Source organism: Haemaphysalis longicornis, unplaced genomic scaffold (assembly GCF_048455015.1).
Source record: "Haemaphysalis longicornis isolate Haplotype H1 unplaced genomic scaffold, Haemaphysalis longicornis Haplotype H1 scaffold_6, whole genome shotgun sequence".
Classification (NCBI taxonomy): Eukaryota; Metazoa; Arthropoda; class Arachnida; order Ixodida; family Ixodidae; genus Haemaphysalis; species Haemaphysalis longicornis.
In genome coordinates this window covers 14476267-14497364 of record NW_027526407.1, presented here as the reverse complement: position 1 = coordinate 14497364, position 21098 = coordinate 14476267, and the positions used below count along the sequence as shown (strand labels likewise).

The 21098-nt window shown below is 50.2% G+C and overlaps 1 protein-coding gene and 2 pseudogenes across 1 annotated transcript; 1 reads left to right on the top strand and 2 right to left on the bottom strand.

The window, feature by feature from the left end:
* Positions 1-217: 217 nt before the first annotated feature.
* Positions 218-5691, bottom strand: LOC144142263 (tubulin beta-4B chain-like). Its single transcript, XM_077673631.1, has 6 exons — positions 5620-5691; positions 2869-2977; positions 2482-2592; positions 1720-2164; positions 1192-1628; positions 218-650 (listed from the first exon to the last, which is right to left on the bottom strand). The coding sequence occupies exons 1-6, from the start codon at positions 5674-5676 to the stop codon at positions 469-471; spliced, it is 1341 nt and encodes a 446-aa protein (XP_077529757.1). The 5' UTR covers positions 5677-5691; the 3' UTR covers positions 218-468.
* A 10663-nt stretch (positions 5692-16354) lies between these two features.
* On the bottom strand, positions 16355-17462 carry LOC144141880 (tubulin beta chain pseudogene; annotated as a pseudogene).
* Positions 17463-18570: 1108 nt separating this feature from the next.
* Positions 18571-19348, top strand: LOC144141876 (tubulin beta chain pseudogene; annotated as a pseudogene).
* The last annotated feature ends 1750 nt before the right edge of the window (positions 19349-21098 follow it).

The following is a 21098-nucleotide window of genomic DNA, read 5'->3' as shown; positions in this document are numbered from 1 at the left end:
ACCAGATGTCCGCAAGCAATACAGTAACACTCACTACTAACGTTCAGCTATTTGGCATTTTCTTCAAAAGCTGCGTGCAGGCTTTAGCTTCCCTCAAAGGAATGCTGAGCGTTTGCGAAACCAGAGAAGTTCCGATACCGCGAAGCGCAATTAGGTTCCGTGGAAGGATGACTATATTGCAGTGGATGCAGTGACCAAGTACGTAATGACAGCAGCGTGAAATGGTGGAAGAAAATTTATTCATGAAAAAGCAGAAGACAAGGTGTGGAAGAAAAAAACGCAGAACAAAGCTTTGAATTAAAGGGACGGAAGTAAAAAAAAGTAGGAAAAAAGGCGGGGAAGAAACAAAGGCAGAAAAAAACTTTGAAAGGGAGGGAAGTGAAAAAAGAAAAGTTCAAAGTATAAAAAAGGGTCAAAAATAGAAAGGACCCCCAAGCAGGTCTAAAAAGAAATGGAATTCGGGCAGCTTCAGGCGTTGACATCCTCCTCTTGCACGTCCTCAAACTCCCCCTCTTCATCGGCAGTTGCCTCCTGGTACTGCTGGTACTCTGAGACCAGGTCGTTCATGTTAGACTCTGCCTCGGTGAACTCCATCTCGTCCATGCCCTCTCCGGTGTACCAGTGGAGGAAGGCCTTGCGCCGGAACATGGCTGCGCAGAGAACACGGAAAAGAGGTGAGACGGGTCTCAAGATAAACGAGCACTGGAGGAGTGCACTCATTTCTGAATAGAGCCATGAATGCAATCGATGCCTCTCTTGGTAAAAAATTGAAACGAGTGGTGTCGCTGGAGGGCATACCAAATAAGTAGAATAGCACAAGCAAGTCGGTTGGTGACAGCCGTCGTCCTGATATTAAGAGAGGACTTTTAATCGTCATCGTAGTTTACTGCAATGGGGACTAACATTGGAATGGCCCGGTAAAAATGAATCCGGCCCCTTCCACTACGGCGTGCCTGCTAGCACAAGCGTAGTTGTGGAGCACGCCTCGAGAATCACGTCCCGATAAGAAGCATTTACCAAACTAACAGGAGACATATCTTTTGCACTAGGGTTTGCTGTGAGAACATCCGCAGGTTTTGTACAGACCAGTTATGCCACAGAATAGTGTACAAGCCTGGTGAGAAACTACCATTATTATGTACCACGGAGGTGGTTTCAGTAACGAACGAGCAAAAATATTCCAGGAAGTACCGGTGAACTGCTCCGAGATGCGCTTGAACAGCTCTTGAATGGCGGTGCTGTTGCCGATGAAGGTGGCAGACATCTTCAGACCACGAGGCGGAATGTCGCAGACAGCTGTCTTGACGTTGTTGGGGATCCACTCCACGAAGTACGAGGAGTTTCTGTTCTGGACATTGAGCATTTGTTCGTCCACCTCCCGCATGGACATGCGGCCACGGAAGATGGCTGCCACAGTGAGGTAACGGCCATGTCGAGGGTCGCACGCCGCCATCATGTTCTTGGCGTCGAACATCTGTTGGGTGAGCTCGGGAACAGAGAGCGCCCGGTACTGCTGCGTGCCCCTGGCAGTCAGCGGAGCAAAACCTGGCATGAAGAAGTGCAGCCGCGGGAAGGGAACCATGTTCACGGCCAGCTTGCGCAGGTCGGCGTTGAGTTGTCCAGGGAACCTGCGTGCGTAAAAAAGGGAAGCAGTCAGCGTGAGATAAAAAGATTGATTTCAAAAGGAAGGAACTAAGAAGTATCTACAAGGGGACCCACCGAAGGCACGTAGTGACACCCGACATGGTGGCAGAGACAAGATGGTTCAGGTCCCCGTAAGTGGGTGTGGTCAGCTTCAGCGTGCGGAAGCAGATGTCGTAGAGGGCCTCGTTGTCGATGCAGAAGGTCTCATCGGTGTTCTCGACCAGCTGGTGCACCGACAGGGTGGCGTTGTAAGGCTCCACGACTGTGTCCGAGACCTTGGGAGAGGGGACAACGCTGAAGCTATTCATGATGCGGTCCGGGTACTCTTCCCGGATCTTCGAGATGAGCAGGGTGCCCATGCCCGAACCGGTACCTCCACCGAGGGAGTGGGTGAGCTGGAAGCCCTGCAGGCAGTCGCATGCCTCTGCCTCTCTCCGCACGCGGTCGAGGACACAGTCAACCAGCTCTGCGCCCTCGGTGTAGTGGCCCTTGGCCCAGTTGTTGCCGGCACCGCTCTGGCCTGCAAGGCAGAAACATACTACAATAAGTAGGCTTTTCAAATTGGAGGCAAAAATACTAAGTCTCTGCGGCTAGCATAGATCTAAGGAAAGGAAAGCTTTTGGGAACCATGGAAAAGCCGAACAAATAGCGACTGCGTGCGTGGAAAAGAAGTGTTCGTGAAATAAGCAACTGAGAAGGAGATCTGAAACGGGACAACTAGGACGGTCGAGGGAAGAGATGAACCACAGGCGTGTAATCATTGGCTTTATTTAGAAAATACTAGACCGGGACCATCTGTCAGTGAAGGCAAGGATAACAAGGATTGGGGGTACCCACCGAAGACAAAGTTGTCAGGTCTGTAGAGCTGGCCATAAGGTCCAGACCGCACAGAGTCCATGGTGCCGGGCTCCAAATCCACCAAGATAGCCCGCGGGACGTATTTGCCTCCTGCAAAAAGGCAATAGGGGCACGCTCAGCTCATACAGGCACTCGCCACAAGTTATGCCAAGACAAAAAGTGTCTGAATAAAATGATCTGGGCCAAACGTATGCAAATGATGGATGTGCAGCAGAGATAATAACGAAATAGGCTACGCCCTTTAGAGTAAAAATAATACCGCTGACGTGATTGCGCAAATCTTATTTGTCGATGTTAATAAAATTCCCCTAATTGAAGGAGGTGTCCCACTGGTCACAAGGAGAGTGCAGAAAGCACGAGCCTTACCGGAGGCCTCATTGTAGTAGACGTTAATGCGCTCCAGCTGAAGGTCAGAGTCCCCGTGGTAGCTGCCAGTGGGGTCGATGCCGTGCTCATCGGAAATCACCTCCCAGAACTGCGCACAGGCAGAAGGACGGGTGAAGAGACCCAAGTTTGTACAGATACGTGAAGCCGGCTTCATTTATTCAACAAATTCTAAGGGGAGGGCTCATGGAAAGCTCATTGAAATCTAGCAGACCGGGTTATACATGGGAGGGTCAGTGGCTTTATCAAGTGGCCAGTACAAAAATTTGCAAGCACGGAAAACTGTTCAGAACTTTGGAGCGAGGGAGAACCGAGCTACACTGCGTGAGAAGACAAGCCCACAAACTTAATGTATGTCAGTGAATAGGCATATTTCAGGAGTAAAAACAAACCTGTAGGCAAAGTACTATCCGACACATATTTGTACCACTTGCATATAATGGAGGCACTAGTTGCGCAAGCCGTCAGATGGTGAAAGAAGCAGCTAGATCCACCCACTTGCGATGCAAATTCCGTCAAACCATATGCTAAAGTTCAGCTATCCGCCATCGGATTAACGAGGCGAATTAACATAGATGAACCTGGAACATAATTGACTCATTTCGCAGTTCCCTGTAGGTGGCCTTCCCATCAGATACGATGGACTGAAGCGAGGAAATTTTCGCCGAAGGGCATGCGCGTTACAACAATGACTTCGTCAGCAGCGTCAGTTACGTGACAACCACATTGAAACTAGATTTTGACAGTTGGTAGATGTCAGGCGGCTCAGACACTAAAAAAGACCATTCTGAAAAAGAAGAGAAAGCCAACAAGCGCGGCGTACACTCAGGAAACGTGTGAGAAGAGGGTGGGAAAGTAATTTCAAAGAGGTACACCCGGCAGCAAAATAAGCCGGGGCAAGCCAGCGCGTAGCAAAATGCATCGCCACGACATCTGGCGTTGCACTTCTGGTGTCGAGACATCCACGCGCTCATGCGCGTCCAATCTCTTTCACTTCAATTTTCTTTCTTTTAAAACAGCCAAGCTGATCACATTCAGCGTTTGCCCTTTGGGGTAACTTTCTGCGCCAACATGCCTCGCTTGGACACGCTTCGACGGCGAACGGCGAGGGTGAAGTGTGCGTTGCTCGCTCTGCCCCGATCTAACAGGTCGCGTATGTCTTGTCCGCCTCGGTGGCGATCTTGTGCCACATATACCCCATCGCGTCTTTGTGTTTTTTGCCTAAAAGATTGAGTTGGTTGTTAACCAAGGATGAGAACACCAAAACGGAAAGGAATTCAGGCGAGAAATTGAATATTTGAATAAAGTGAGATGAGAGGTCGCATTGCACAAGCACTAAACGGGTATTGACGGGAAAAAACGCGAGCAGAAGTCGGCGTGGTAGTGCATTTGGCAAAAAAGTACAGAAATAGTAATAAGTTGCGATACGCGTTAAATTAATTGACACAGACAGACAAAAGTTTCGCGTTAAGACAGCGAAACAAAACGCTATTGCCCTTAAAACTAAGATATCGAAATCTTGCTGCAATGCGTCCTTCATCAGAGCCAGGCAGATAAAGCAAAGCAGGTTCATTCTCGCCGTCCGCCGCCGAAACTTCTGCCAGGGGGACGTGTGTAGCGTAAAAAATACCCCTAGCGCAAAGGCTCATTGCTATCAGCTTTGCCGTTTGAAGCGAAAGAAAAGACAGGGCAGTACACAGTGGGTTGGACGCGCACGCACACAACGGTTGTCTCGACTGTCGACACCAGAAGTGCAAGGTCAGACGGCGCGGCAATATTTTGCCACGAGCTCCGTGCCCCGGTTTATTTTGCCGCCGGGTCGCCAGGAGCACCTCAACACCTATTGGTCAACGACAAGTCCACTAGAGAAAATGGCCGCTGTTCACCGGCAAGCCTACGCAGCGGTGGTTCCTTTTGGCAGCAGACGAGGAAATTGAACTTGTGCCGTCGTCACGGGGCGTCACCAGAATTTACTAAACACACTGAAACGACATGATCCCCGGGGAGGGAGCAGCCGCATTCAAATAGCAGGTGATTCGCCTGCCGTTCAGCTCAGCTCAGCACATTTATCTGCCTCCTTTTTTTTTTTTGTACGGTCACTAAAAAGGCAGAAAGCAGCTCGGACACCGACACTCGATTAGCGCGAAACGATAAAGGACGCAGGAGCCGGCGAGTAGGCAAATAAGCCAAACGTTCATAAAGAAACAACGCGAATGAGTGAACTGCATCGCGGCGCCGCAAAGAAAAAGAAAACTCGGCTGAGGGTACTGTCGACTCAAAACGATTCAAGCGTCACAACTTTGCTGTGTTCGTGCAATCCAATAGTCCTTAAGGGGGAAAAGATGACGCAGAAAAAATAACCGCGGGGCAACATTTAGAAAATAAGTTCTGCTACACAAAACACGGCCAACAAAACCCAGCCATACGGCCGTCCAGGGCGTAGGGCAACTGTGACTTCACGGTTAGAGTCAAGTCACGGCGCCGGAAATGTAAACAGGCGCGTGGCTCTCTGCGGCCATGGGAAAAGAAAACGGGTAAATATTCGCGTTGCCAGGCGACCGCGAAAAGAAAAAGAACACTCAGCAGCTCAGCTAAGTCGCCAGCAATGACAGCTAATGTCCGCAGAGGAGAAGAGGTCACGAGCGCGAATTAGGCATTCGGTTAGGCCTAGCAGCCTCGCCTCACGCCGGCTACAAAAACCTCGAAATGCGGCACGAAATAGCGCGGTCTTACCTTGGCCCCAATCTGGTTGCCGCATTGTCCGGCTTGTATGTGGACGATTTCTCGCATATTGGATCCGGAAGCGCTGAAAACTGAAGGAAGACCACGAAGACTTGCAGCGACGATCCCGCGCCCAGCAGCTGCTTACGGCGCGAGAGCAGCGTCCAGAATGAGTGGTTCGACCGGGTTCCGGCTGCTCTTAATCCTTCAACTCGTGCGTCGGCCACCAATCGGAGAGGGCCACTACCAACGCTCGGATTGGCTAGTTCGGTCACGGGAATTGGATGATGATGATGATGATGCCCTCCATGTTTTTGGCACGTACTTACAAGTGAGATCGGCAAGAGATAATTCGCTTGTTGAAATTCGTGAGGACCTCAAAATACTGATTTATTTCCGCAAAGACAAAGGAAGTAATATGAAACCTTGATGTGATTAAAACCCGAATTACCCATCAATTAGTTTCCTTCAGCAATTCAAGCGTCCTGAAGCTGAGAGAAAAGCTTGAATACAATTATATATATACCTTTTTTGCGTACGCCAACTTTGTTGCGCCAATGTATAATATAAGTGGAACCGAAAAAGTAATAATGATAATAATAATAATAATAATAATAATAATAATAATAATAATCAATCAATCAATCAATCAATCAATTTATTTTCAGTGCCCAGGAACGACGGTGATGTCTTAGTGCTGGTACACTAACAAACATAAAAACAAACAAAATGACATGGTACATACAACACGTATCACTAAAAGAAGCACAAAGAACTATTAATAGAACTACAAAGAACTACACTAATGGAAGCGCAAAGAACAATAATAATAATAATAATAATAATAATAATAATAACGATTAGCTAACCTTAAATGCTCAATTGGGTCCTTCAAAAGCAGTTGTCTAGCTGCCCAGAAATGGCGAGAGGCGAGAAAAAAAAGTACGATTGTTCCAGGGACCTGGCACCGCACACATAGTTTCGTACGTGAGAGCCCTGGTCTAAACAGATAGAAATTTAGCTTTGAAATCATGCAGTGCAGCTTGGTGAAGGTCGTGCCGGATTGCCGAGAACCGCAAAAATGAACCCGCAATTTAAATGTTGATACTCTGCGAATGATAGGAGTGCATCTGAACGAGTAGCGTCGAAATGTCAATATCATCTTAATCTTGAAGCTGCAAAAAGAGCCCGATCATGTATGCGAACTGAACGGGAATTTGTTTCGAAAGCACCTGTACATTTATGTTGTTGTGCCTTGGGGTATGGCACCTACCTAATAAGGGGACTGGCCAATCATCACTGGTGTGAGAAAAAAAGAAACAGTTTCTTTATATAATTACTTGTGTTGCATATAATTATAGTGCTCCGAAAGGATTTTAGATCTATAAGCAAGAAGAAAATAATTGACAAATTCAAAGTGGAGCAAAATGCAGAGTATTATTTTGCATACACGACGCCTACGTCCTCCTCCTTCTCCTCCTCCTCCTGCTCCTCCTCCTCCTTCTTCTTCTCCTCCTCTTCCTCCTCCTTCTTCTCCTCCTCCTCCTCCTCCTTCTTCTCCTCCTCCTCCTCCTCCTCCTCCTCCTCCTCCTCCTCCTCCTTCTTCTTCTTCTTCTTCTTCTTCTTCTTCTTCTTCTTCTTCTTCTTCTTCTTCTTCTTCTTCTTCTTCTTCTATTTCTTCGTCTTCTTCTTCATCTTCTTCTTCAGCAGCAGCAGTGCTGGCGGCACCTCTCGCTTCTTCGGAGCACGGGCTATCGCACCTCACATGGATTTCAAAAACTTTCCGCCGAAGGTCCTCCACGGCTGGCATGCCCAACTCGTTTTTTCCTATATTACTTTCACATTTCACCCAAAGGGGACCGCGTTAGCACGCACTAGAACCCCCGGCAACCGCCTGCGCGAACTCGGCGTCTGTGCTTCCCACATCAGGTGCGAACGCACGTGAACTGGCGAGTGGAACAGCACGCGAGAGATCACGCCACGAACGCCGGGCAGGGCGTTCTGAGAAAGAAAGGGGAGGGGGAGGAATAAACTTTTGTTGAGGCCCAATCCGACTCCGTGTGTGGAGGCAGACCAGTGGGGAGACTCCTTAGTCCAGGAGTCCCTTGCTCTGGCTGGCAGTCCGGGCCCGTCTCACCAGATTAAGCTGGGAGCCGGGTTCAGAGCTGGACAGCTGCGCCGCCCACTGTGAAGGGGAAGGGTGGGGATTGGGAGAGAGGTAAGGTGAGAGACAACTTTATTGTTTTTGTACGAAAGCTATAAGGGGAAGGGGTGGGAGTGCCCCGTCCTTTGCAGTCGTCGGCCAGGAGTCCTTGACCTCTGGCGGCTTCTCCAGCTTTTTGGATCAGTAGTTGCTGTAGTAGTTTTCCGGAACTGAGCAGCGCCATCTGCCATTGCTCCTTATTAAACATGCTTATTATTTGTTTGTCTTTTTGCTTTTCTGTGCATGCCCATAGTTTGTGTATAGTAGTACCTCGGGGCACTCAGCGATCTGTGCAAAATATGCTGCCAAAGGGCAGATCTCAAACGCATAATACCAGTGCTCTCGAAGGTAAAGCACGCAGACGCCGGGCGCTCCGCACGGGGCACAGGCTCACGTGTGCTCGGGTATTTTTTCTAGTTTTTCTGCGATGCTGCTCACGTGGCGCAGGTCCACGAACAAACCAGGACGACTCCAGGTGCTCCTCACGAGGCGCATATTCACGTGCGTTCAGCTAGGCTGAGTTTTCTGGTAACGCTCGATGGCGGAAATAGAAGCACCAACAAAGTCTGCTTACGGGCTTTGAAGAAGACGACGACGACGACGATGGCGGTGCCGTCGAAGTTTTTGGCTTCTAACCTTAAGGGTTAGAAGCCAAAGGCAACTTAGAAGCAAGGCAATAAGAAGCAAGGCAACTTATTTATGGTACTCCGATTGGACCCCAAGTGAATACTTTTCCTTCCAGAAAAAAAAGGGCGGGAAAGGAAAGTCCACTATGGAAAGGACGGGAACATCACAACAATTAGAGATTACTCAAGAATACAAGCGAATTGAAACCGAAAGGTAAATTTGGGTACAATTACAAATATCCATTTTTGCGTAACTCAAATTCATGCTCCCAAAAATCTGATAGGCGTAATGGAAGGCTAATCACGTTGACGATCCCTAGCCAACATTGGAACTTCGTTGTCAACGCTTGCGCGGCAGTATTAGTTGTTTTGTACACACAGTGGGACTAGTCGATAACCAGTCCCGCACTCACCGCGGCCTGCCCGAGGAGCAGTCCGGCATCCGCACTGCCCATACATCTCTGTGTCGTGGGGAATCCTCGGAATACCCGCGGACGATCCGCGGTCAGTCCGAGACTGTATGTCGACTAGCCCCAGTGTGCGTACGCTCCCGACCGCTGCAGCTAGCTAAACGACCTTTTGCCATATAATTAATATACGACGCGTTCTGCTACCAATTTTCCCGGTTGAATAAATTAGATTTCTATTGGACCATCCAAACAAGCGGGCATTCTCTGGGTTCCAATGATCGTTGTCCACACACTCCAATGTAAGGATCATCATCAGTGCAGCGCGTTGTTCTTAAGTGCCTGACTTACGCAGACAGGGCATGCATGGGTTTTGGAAAAGACTAACAAGGCAAATTTCGGGCACGGAGTTTGTGTATAATTTATTCTATCTCATTTCCCTGTCTCATGCCTTCACTTTCAATGCTCTCCCTGTAGGTTAGACTTTACGCCTTCTCAGTGGAGGGATATGACGCACCACAAGCGCTCTAAACCGTTCCGGTGGGAAAGAAGAAGAAAGGCATCTGCAGGCGCTCGCGTGCTTTCTGAGGCTGTTCCATTTCCCAGTCTACGTGCTCGAGGAAACCATTTGAACCTACTAAGCGAACGCATCGCGGCTATTCAGCTAACAACCTCCTCCCGAACATCTGGCCTACAGAACGCCGACCAAACGCGGCTTCGAAGTCGCGGCCAATCAAGCTCGCATCCCGAGCAAACCGCGCCGCGTCGTGACCACGGACCTCTGCCGTCTACCAGCTAGCGAGGTTCCCCATGGCCATGAGGAACAGCAACGAGAGTCAGACGAATCCCGCTGTTCCTCCCCAGGGGCTCTTCAGACTACGCCACCTTGCGTTCGTCGCCTGCCTGGGACTGGCCTCTGCCGCGGTTTTGATTGGCGCTCCGGTTGCCGTGTGGAAGACCATGGTCCACTGCGAGGGCGCCTCCTGTCTGTCGGTCGAGGACGACCTTCGGAGCAGTCAAGACCCAACGGTGAAACCATGCGACGACTTTTATAGGCACGTGTGCGGGCGTTGGCCCGAGGTTGAGCGAGTCTACATGACACCCACCATCAAGTACGACGCGGTGCACGACCTCGCTTTTCTCCGCGAGGCGATTTTCTTGGCAGGCCAAAACCGCAACCGCCCGCTCGGAGTACAGAACGTGATGGGGGATCTGATGGTCACTTGCCACCAACAGCAGCCAGACGAATCCCAGCTGCAGTGGTTTCTAAGCCAGCTGCGGCTGCCGTGGCCCGCCCGCTCTGCCACCAACGAGCTTGAGCTGCTGGACATGATCGCGGGGGCATCGCTCAAGTACAACCTGCCCATAATGTGGATCTTCGCTGTGGGCCGCCACCTCCGTCGGCCGAGAGAGAACGCTCTTTACCTCATGCTGGATGGAGCGGTAGAAATTTGGATGCGCCAGATGACAGACCTCGTCAAGCGGCAGAACCTGGCACTGTTTCTGCGTCGCTGTGCGGAACGTGTGGGCGGCACTGGTCAGTCCTACGACAGCATGATCCGAAACGTCCTCACCACGCACAGAGAGCTCGAGCTGTCCCTCCGCCACAGCTTCGACATCGTCCAGCGGCCAGAGTATATCAACTTCAGCGATGTCACGCTCCGCCAGGCCGTCAACAGGCACCTACCGGACGAGTCGCAGCAGTGGCCAGAAGACACCGTGATCTGCCTGCAGCGCCTCATGTTCCGCCGCTTCCGGGCACGGCACCTTTTCGACGCTCAAATGGCCTCGGCATTCAAGAACTATGCCGGTGCCTATGTCGTCTGGTACCTCGCCCCGTACGTGTCTCCCTACCTGACGGCCTCGCTCATGGAAGACCTGGGGCACCCGCAGAGGCTGCGAGACTTCGTGCGCGCTCGCTGCTCCGCCCTCATCTTGGGCGTTCTTCCGATGCCGTTCTTCAAGGCGAAGACAGAAGGAAAACTGGGTGACGCAGCAGCGATATTCGCTACGTTCGCCACGCTCCGCTCGGTAATCAAAACAACGATGGCACGACACGACAGGGCTGCAGGGCAGCGCCTGTCTGCCCACGCCGACACTCTGGCGATGAACTTCTACAACATGTCGGTCCCCTGGTTGGTGCTTGACCGCATGTACGCGGGTATTCCGCACGTGCACGATTCAAATTTCTTTAACATGTACCAGACTGTGGCGACGTACAGCCTGCGACAGCTGAAGCAGTCCATGCGCAAGCCCAACAACAGCTACGTGCACGTTCCGCATTTGACAACGGTGGGCATCTACCGAGCGGTGGCGGCTCGCGAAATTAGAATTCCTCTAGTAAACGTCTTGTGGCCGAAGTTTCACCCTCGCTACCCGCTGGCTGCGCGGATGGCTGGCCTTGGAGTTGAGGCCGCAAGGAATCTAGTCGGGCTGTTCAACTACGCCTTCTTTTTTCACGAGGACTTCCGGTCTGGTCATCGCAATAGCACTGACTTTCCACCGTCGATCTACCGGGCGCTGGCGGAGCTCCACTTACAGCTCGACGCTGCCGTTAGTCGCATCGGCAATGCATCGCTGCCGGAGGAAGAGTTGAAGGCTGCCGCCATGGAGGCCATAGCGGTGGTGCTTGCCTACGCCGCGTCTAAGGCACTGCCAGAAGCTCATGCGGTGCCGCTGGCTATGCGAGCTGTAGAGGCCAGTAAGCGGCCGAACTTCTTCGCATCTTTAGCTCCCGACGAATTGTTCTTTCGGCTGGCTTGCTTTTATCACTGTTCGATCAGTCCGGGCCTACAAGAGCGCGTGTTGTGCAACTACGCCGTGCCACGTTTGCGTGGTTTTGCCTCGGCCTTTGGTTGCAAGGCGGGCGACGCCATGTTTGTTCCCCCTGCGAAGAACACGTTTAGTTGATGAAACATCGCTACTAACGCATCGGGATGTACATGTCCATCGCGTGCGTCATTTTTATAGTTTAAGTGCAGCAATGCTGGGACCAGTAACTTGCCGTCGAAGGCAAAACGTCCACCATAAATAAAAGAGTTATTGATATTTCCCATGGGCGTCGTCAGCATTTGGTCTTCGGGAGGGCAGACTCGTTGCAGTGCCGTACGAGGGGGTAAAAATATTGTAAGCAAAATTCCAGACCATTCGAAGGATAAAACGAGAAAGCACGTTTTTGTTCTTCAATTTAATAGACAAATGAATTTTAGAAATGAAGTTTCAAAATGCTTTTTAATGCACATGCATCACAGAACTAGAGACAGCGTGATAGAGACAGAGAGACTACACCAGAAGTAAACCACTGCATGTCATAACGGAAACATTTACTAAATTGAACGATAAAAGGCCCAATTTTTTAAACAGTTGTCTCGCACTATGAAATAACCATGTAAAATCATAGATGTTGTAAGGCAAGGTTGCGACACATTGGTATAATTTGCATTGAGAAATGCCATTGTCAGCGTTATTAATCCGTAAATATAAGCGCCACGGCTACGGGCGCGCGCATCACAAAGTGGTTATCTCTGCGAAACGTCTTTGCCTCCCCAATTGTTTGCGAAAAATATGCAGCTGGAGCAAGGCGAGTCGAGACACACGGTTGTCGGACACGGTCGAAAGACGCCACGGTTTCACACGTTGAATCGCGTTAAATGAACACTCGATGTGGACAATATGTTATCGCGGGAAATATGACGGCCGTTTGCATAGCACGACCGATGTGGACATGTGTCCCCGTGTTCTTTCACGATCGAAGCCAAAGGTCAGTTTCACAGTCGAAGTTGTCGAAATGGTAGTACTGCTCCTTCCCTCATCGCGCTTAGGTGATGTAACAAAAGTCAGGCAAATGCGGGGGTATCTGCAGAGTTTTTAGATGCGACGCTGAGAGGAGCATCTCTTGCCGGCGGCCCTGTCCTGCGTGCGTCCGTCGTCCGCGTCCGCACAGCTGCGTCTCTTCTCCGCTCGCCTCCTCTCCTCTCTCCAATAGCGAACACTCTCTCCCAACATCTGCGGTCGCGCAGCGCGCGGCTGCGCACTGTGCGCTTGTGCAGTACTCTCTCTCTCTCCGCGGTCTCCTCTCCTTCGGGCGCGCTGCGCATAGAAGCGGAGTGCCGCGCTCCGGCCGGTCTCTCAGTCGACGGTCGTCCGCGCTTGCGCTTGCGCTTGCTCTCTTGCCGTACCCGACGATTGCTTGATGCGACGCCAATGGAACCCCCTTCAGCGTCGCATCACACCAGGGTTCCCGCGAGGGAAGGTGGGCGTAATTTTTCTCGTACTAATAACAGAGAGTCCAAGTAAGAGAAGAAGATGCGACGAGTATTCCTCAGGAGTTTCAAAGTGTTTGGCCGGCCTGTATGCGGTGTGCGATAATTCGCAGCGCACCGAGTTCTGTTTCCTCGGTCCGTCAGAAGACGCCATGTGCTACTTCACTTGTAAACATTTCATTTGATGTGGCTATATTTTAAAAATGTCTGCAGAACAAAATAGACTGAGATGGTGCATTCGGTATTTTTCCACTAATGCATTTCTCATAAGTTTAACATATAGCTGTAGCTCGACGAACATCGTCAAACTTATTTAAAATTGTCTCTCTCTCCCTCTTCCCCCTCTTTCTCTCTGTCTCTCCCGGTATGGACACAACGGGCGCACACCCATTACGCCCTTTTAAAACTAAAGATGCGGGTTCCAATGAAGCTAACTTGAATATGCTTCACAAACCCACTAAAAATTATCCGATAAGCACGTACAGCGCAGGCTAACGGGTCAACTTCATAGGCCATGTTAAAGCCGGGCTTGCGCAGAACAAGGACGTTATTCTTCAAAACTACTGAAAGAATAATGAGAAAGAAAACAAGAAGTCGGTAATGAGTCAGATTTGATTATTCCTTTGCCTAAAAATTGGGTGTACCCAAAACTTTTGTACTTGAAAGATTGAAGCCGGAGTTTTGGGTCCAATGTAGTATCTTGCGAGTCGTGATTAGAGGGCGAAGTGATGGAAAGATGGCCCTGCGATAGTGGAGGCTGCTCAGGTACGGAATGGTGGCAAAAATATCTCAGCATTCAGGATCGTCGACCAGCTCGGAAAGTTTTGTCTTTATCAAACGAGTCCTTCCATAAAAATCGACATTGGGTGTTCTTTAAGGTAGCTTCCAAAGTCAATTTCAGGTTTACAAAGAGATCAGATGTACGAGCTTCGAGAAAACAGCTCCGACAAGCTTCGCGCTTGTCTGCGCGATGTCCACGAACGCCGCGAGCCCCCCTCGCCCCCAGCTGCAGAGACTAAAGCCGCAGGAGCCATTATACTTCACCATCATCGGACCTACCACACTACAGTCCGCACGGACAGGCAGGGAGCCCTACGAAAGTTCACCACGAACAATATTCCATCGCCTCTCCCCATTAACATGACAACATACACGCAAGCGCATCCCTACCTACACGTCTTCTTCGAATGGATCCCTGTCCACCAAGTCATAGAGGGTAATGAACGAGCTGACTCTCTGGCCGCGACGCTCATTTCCCGGGCAGCCCTCAGCCGTGGCCTGAAGAATACAATCCAAAGGAGGATAGATGAATGCTTCACAAAAGGAGCCGCAGACATCTCGACAATTTGCGGCCAGCAAGAATACTGCTTCCCTCCCCATCTAAACTCGTGTCACGAACACACGCTACATACCTTAGACAGGCACAGACATTGTCCCTCCCCTGTGATCTCTTTCTCCCCTAGTCACCAAGCCGTCCTCACTATCAGGTATGGGATGGCTCGGACAATGAACTCACATTTTGGCACTGGGTTTGGGCCACTCCCCCCCCCCCCCCACACACACACACATGTATTTCAACCAACCCTTCCCCCTGATATTCTTTACTCGTGGACTAGCTACACAGCCCTCCCCGCCCCCTCCCCCCCCCCCCCCCCCCCGGAAATCTACGGGCCGCTTCGTGTTCCCAGTAGGCTGCCCACATTGAAACTCTGTGCACCTCCGGCAAGCCCGTCACCGTCGGAGGGCCGTGGAACAGCCCCTCCTCTGAGGACTCGTAACTCCGGGGTTCGGACTTGAGCGGCCGAATAAAGTTTGCTTTTGCTCTCTCTCTCTCTCTCTCTCTCTCTCTCTCTCTCTCTCTCTCTCTCTCTCTCTCTCTCGGTCACTCTTTAACGCAACCGCTAAAAGAATCTCACTGGAGTGGTTTAAATCGGGAGGCTCAATACAATAGAGTCGTTTTTGCCACAACGCACACCCTTCCTGCCACCGCTAATCGCAAAATTATTCATTTGCCTTCATTTCTTTTATGCCCATTGTCGATTACATCACGCGCGAAGCACTCGCAAAAGAGTTTTGGGATCAGCGCAGAAGGTACAATTTCGCCCTCAACGCCCCGTTTCTGGTGCGTACGCACCGCTCAAACGCTGCATGTGGGAATGCCCCCAAGATCCCCCCTCCGCCGCCCATCACAAGCACCGAGCAGTCGGGAGATCAGACCTGGCAATACAACAATGCTTGGTTTAATTTGGTGCTTAAGTCACCACCAGCCTGGTGGCCACCCAGTATCTTTAACCCATCTGTTCACAATAAAGTATTTGTTTTAAATGTTCCAGGGGGAGCTTCTGGATACGACGTAGCAGAAGGGGTGGAAGGGTGTTTTATAGGAGTACTGACGGAATTCCAAAGCTTACATAACCATGTAAAATATTTCCTTTTTATCAGGAGATATCTCCCAACAAGTTTCAACAGCAAACGTTCGGCGTAACATATTTTATATCCATTTTAATCTTCGCCCGCACGAGAAAGTTTAGAGCGGGCCGACATGCCATCATTTGCTACTTGCCCCAAACTGCCGACGTCCGGGCACCCGTGAGGAAGCCGACGCGCTGGCTGCGGTTGGCGCGCGCTGCTCTGGCGTGTGTTCACGTCATGGTTTTGGGACTGACGTCATGCTGCCCGGGCGCGTGGGGACGGTGAAGGCCTTGGCTGGTCAGGGCGCGCGCCAGAGCGGCAACGGCACGGCAAGAATGGTGACGTCACGTGATGCCTCCTGTCATGGGGGCCGCTCGGCGTTCGTTTTGTCGAAACCGAAGCTGACACGAATAAACGACGCCATAACTGAATGTTTACGCTGTGTTCGGCAGTCGAATGTGTCATTCTATGATTAGTGGGCTGGTAGGCACGCATAGCAGCGAAAAAAAACGTAACACTAAAATTTCGTGTCAGTACTCCTTTAACTCATGCGGTGTCAGTAAAACCGAAGAAGCTGCCTACACAGGCAAGTGTCGGAAAATACGTTCCCTGAATAGTGGATTATTACAGTTGACTGCTATGAATGTTAAACGGCCATTTAAATACTGGCAGTAGCGTGAAGTGCTGGAACAAAATTTATTTCCTCAAAGTTAAAGCGTAGGCGGAGAAAAAGGAAAAAAGAGGACACCAAAAGAGCACACAGAAAACACGAAATAAAAACGAGGCATGAAAGTAGAACAAGGAAGACAAAAAAAGTAGACAAAGGAAACACACTGGTTAAAAAAAGTGACACATGGAGGCGTTCGAAATGTCTGCTTCAGGCACATCCTCAAAATCTCCCTCCTCGTCGGCCGACGCCTCTTGGTACTGCTGGTACTCGGGGACCAGGTCGTTTATGTTGGACTCGGCCTCGGTGAACTCCGCCTCGTCCATGCCCTCTCCGGTGTATACCAGTGGAGGAAGGCCTTGCGCCGGAACATGGCTGCGCAGAGAACACGGAAAAAATGTGAGACGGGTCACAAGACAATGAAGGACTGAGTGCACACATAAGTGAAGTCCCTCACAGGAAAAAGAACCAGGGTGAAATCTAAAGGCGGCACTAATACTGTAGTGGAATCCCCACGTGGTAAACATTTTTCCGGGCCCCAATACGTCGGGCCTCGTAACACCCTGTAGCTTCCACTTGTAAAACACCAGAAATTGAGATTAGCATTGGTGGCATGCCTGGAGAACTACATACGCATGTATCAGTAGCATTTATGGAACTCCTAGCAGGAATGTTTGCTATTAGGTTACCTTTTAGAATGCTCGCCTCTACAGGCTTGGTACAAAGCAGTTATGCTAAACAGTGTACACAAATGCTCGATAAAATTTTCAGAATGAAAAACACGTGTACGAGTCATATACACCAAATAGCCACGTTGGGAGGCCATCCAAAGGAATCCAGGACGTACCAGTGAACTGCTCCGAGATGCAGCTTGAATAGCTCTTAGATGGCAGGGCTGTTGCCGATGAAGGCAGCAGACATCGTAAGACCACGAGGCGGAATATCACAGACAGCTGTTTTGACATTGTTGGGGGTCCACTCCACGAAGCACGAGGAGCTTCTGTTCTGGACGTTTAGCATTTGCTCGTCCACTTCTCGCATGGACATACGGCCACGGAAGATGACCGCCACGGTAAGGCACCAGCTGTGTCAAGGGTCGCACGCCGCCATGATGTTCTTGGCATGGAGCATCTGCTGGGTGAGCTCGGGAACAGACAGCGCTCGGTACTGCTGCGTATCACCGGCAGTCAGCGGGGCGAAGCCTGTCATGAAGAAGTGGAGCCACGGTAATGGAACCATGTTCACGGCTAGCTTGCGCAGGTCGGCGTTGAATTTTCAAGGGAATCAGCGTGTGTTATAAAGGAAAGAGAGCAAAGCGTGAGACATAAAGATTGATTAAAAATTGGCTCCAATGCACGCTGTGAAGGGAGTTTGAAAACGAAGCTGTAAACGACACCCACACCAACTTCACATGCGACGTCACTTGAGGTAACCCACAAGGCTCTACGAAACGTAAAACCAGAGATTCTGCCAGCCGTAACCAGGAATTCGCGGGGTCGGCGGACCGAACCGAGCAGCGGCCGTGCGTCAAGAGGAAGAAAACGGAGAGGAGCGTCTTTCCAAGGACGAGATAGTGGAACCTCGCCATCCTGATGTGCTAGCTTGGGGCTACACCACCATGCGTCGGAAGTGCAGACACCGAACAAATAGAGGTAGAATAGAGGTACATTAGAGGTGCCTTTGTCATGTTGGTTGTAATAAAACTTATTTTCAATTCAATTTTCAATTGAACGGTTTTTTTGTGACGTGCACAACAAGAAACAAGGGGGAGGGCGCTTTTCACTCTGGAGCAGAAGGTAGATGGCGCGGCGAATGGTTACCCCTCGTTCCCCGCGTGCAGGGGCCTGCACACACCTGCGGGTGCGTCGTCTGGACGGCTTTGTCATCTGCTTTAGCGACGGTTGTTTTGGGCCTGTTTGAGCGCTGCTTCGCGTCCGTTGCACGCGTCATTCGCACGGCTTGATTAACTTGTTCGACAGTATACCCCCTGGGTAACCCGCACCTGATGGAGTTAAGCGATCGCACGGCAAAGATAGGCTTAGGATTGGTTTGAAGGGCAGGAAAACAAAATGTAAAGACCACATACAGACATAAGGCCGCAAGAGAAACACTAGCTTTTTAGCACTGCTTTTCACGAATCGGGCCCCGTTTTCTAAACTGGCGAAGACCAATTTTATTGTGTTGTAACAGGTATTAGAAAAGGCGAAAGGAGCAACTGGTTGTGATAATTAGCGAATATAAAAGTTCCCTCAGCTTTCTCGGTATTTCAAAACTTACTGAACTAGTTTAATCAATGTAAATGGGAATCACTAAGCTCACATGACGAATTTGTTCGGTGTCTGCACTTCTGACGCATGGTGGTGTAACCCCAGGCTAGCACATCACGATGGCGAGGTTCCACTGTCTCGTCCTTGGAAAGACGCTCCTCTCCGTTTTCTTCCTCTTGACGCACGGCCGCTGCTCGGTTCAGTCCGCCGAACCCGCGAATTCCTGGTTACGGCTGGCAGAATCTCTGGTTTTACTTTTCGTAGAGCCTTGTGGGTTAACTCAAGTGACGTCGCATGTGAAGATGGTGTGGGTGTCGTTTACAGCTTCGTTTTCAGACTCCCTTCACAGCGTGCATTGGAGCCAATTTTTAATTAATCTTTATATCTCACGCTTTGCCTTCTTCCCTTTGCAACGCACGCAGAGTCCCTGGACAACTCAACGCCGACCTGCGCAAGCTGGTCGTGAACATGGTCCCCTTCCCGATGCTCCACTTCTTCATGCCAGGCTTCGCCCCGTTGACTGCCGGGGGTGCGCAGCAGTACCGAGCGCTGTCTGTTCCCGAGCTCACCCAGCACATGTTCGATGCCAAGAACATGATGGTGGAGTGCGACCCTCGACACGGCCGGTACCTTACCATGGCGGCCATCATCTGTGGCCGTATGTCCATGCGGGAAGTAGACGAACAAATGCTCAATGTCCAGAACAGGAACTCCTCGTACTTTGTGGAGTGGATCCCCAACAACGTCAAGACAGCTGTCTGCGACATTCCGCCTCGTGTTCTGAAGATGTCGGCTACTTTCATTGGCAACAGCCCTGCCATTCAAGAGCTGTTCAAGCGCATCTCGGAGCAGTTCACCGGTACGTCCTGGATTCCTTTGGATGGCCTCCTAACTTGACGTGGCTATGTCGTGTATGAAATGACTAGTGCACATGTTTGCCATTTTGAAAATTTTACCCAGCAATTGTGTACACTGTTTAGCATAACTGGCAATTGTAGCAAGCCTGTACAGGCGAGCAGTCTGAAAGGGAACGTAATAGCTAAAATTTCTGCTAGGAGTTCCATAAAGAATTCGTTTGTGCTTTTTTCCTCCTCGTCCACCATCACCACTACCCTAGGCGTGCTTATTCTTCCGCTGTAAGAACCAACATTCCGAGCAGTTGAATGAAGCCCGCACCAAGAAATTTTGTAGCTGGTTGCTTCCGGTGCTGCTTAAGAAAAGCATTCCTAGGCGTTAGGAATGCTTAGAATGCATAGGAATGGCTGTTGGGAACAAGACCGGCTCTTTAAAGCTGCTTTCGGTTAGGAATGACGATGCGGATACGTGTTCATGCTGCTCTTATCTCGTGGAAAATGTTCGTAAAATACGCGAAGCGTTCATTAAGCTAGGTCGTGATGATGAGTTGCTGCCAGTTATGTATGACCTCGCTGTAATGTAAGTGCACAAATAATTGCCAGGTGTAAACATGGCAGTGGTTTTTTTAGATAATCAACCACTCTGGTTGCTCTCCCCCTACCACCCACACTGCTTTACATTAGTATTTTGTGCCTTGGGCCAAAAAGAAAGAGAAACGTCGGTGGTATAGTGGTGTGCATAGCTGCCTTCCAAGCACTTGACCCGGCTTCGATTCCCGGGTGACACATGTTTTCCTTTTGCATGGCATGAAGGCACTAAAAGCCTGTGAAATGGTGGTTCCCCTTTTTTTGAAGCCTGGTTTTACCTAGCAAAAATAACCAAAATGACCCGTGTATCATCTGCTTTTAGATATGCCGAGTCATCGACCCTTGCAGGCAGGTCGTGTCACTACCAACCGCTCATTCACCTACGTGCACAGCTGGCCTGCACCACATGCGGCAGACTGATTTGCGTCTACCATACGCTCATATTCAATGCACAGTTGACCGAGCAGTTCCGAGAGCGCCAGCTGCCTCTGACGATCGTTGCGAGGTGTTGTTAGAAATAATGCCTTTGAATAAAAATGGTGTGATAAGTGGTTACAGGAATTCACCTCTTTCAGCATAACATTGAGCGTATACGCTTCTATTCGACACGTTTATAATTATAGTTAGAAGTGGGGAGGGACAAATGGAGTGAGTGAGAGATTGAAAACTTTATTGCATAACCGCCACTAATCCTTGACGTTGGCCAAGAACCCTTGGGCTCTAGCAGCGTCTTCGGCCAGCTGAATGGCCCAGACTTGATCCGCTGGGTCGGAGCTGAGGAGTACGGTCTCCCATTGCTCTACAGTAGCGATGTTGCGACCTAACGGTGTCGCATGTGGACAGGCCCACAGCATATGGGTTAAGTCTGCCCTATCCTTGCACTGGTGGCACTTTTCAGAATATTGCCCGGGGTAACAGTGACTGTATGCAACCGGGTTGGAATACGAGTTGATCTGAGAAGTCTGCAGAAGTCTGTAGAAAATACTATTTTGTTTAGTCATGTCCGTTTACTGCATGTGAATTATGCATTCTTTATTAGGTACGCAGCTGACCGACAAACTTCGAAAAAGTGATCGTTGGCCTGGTTGGTGCACTCGCAAACAAAATAGTTGGAATCACACACACAGCAAAGAAAAGACACCGAAAAATCGGGCAGTACTTCAACGTGCACGCATTGATTGCATGCATGAATCAATGCATAGACG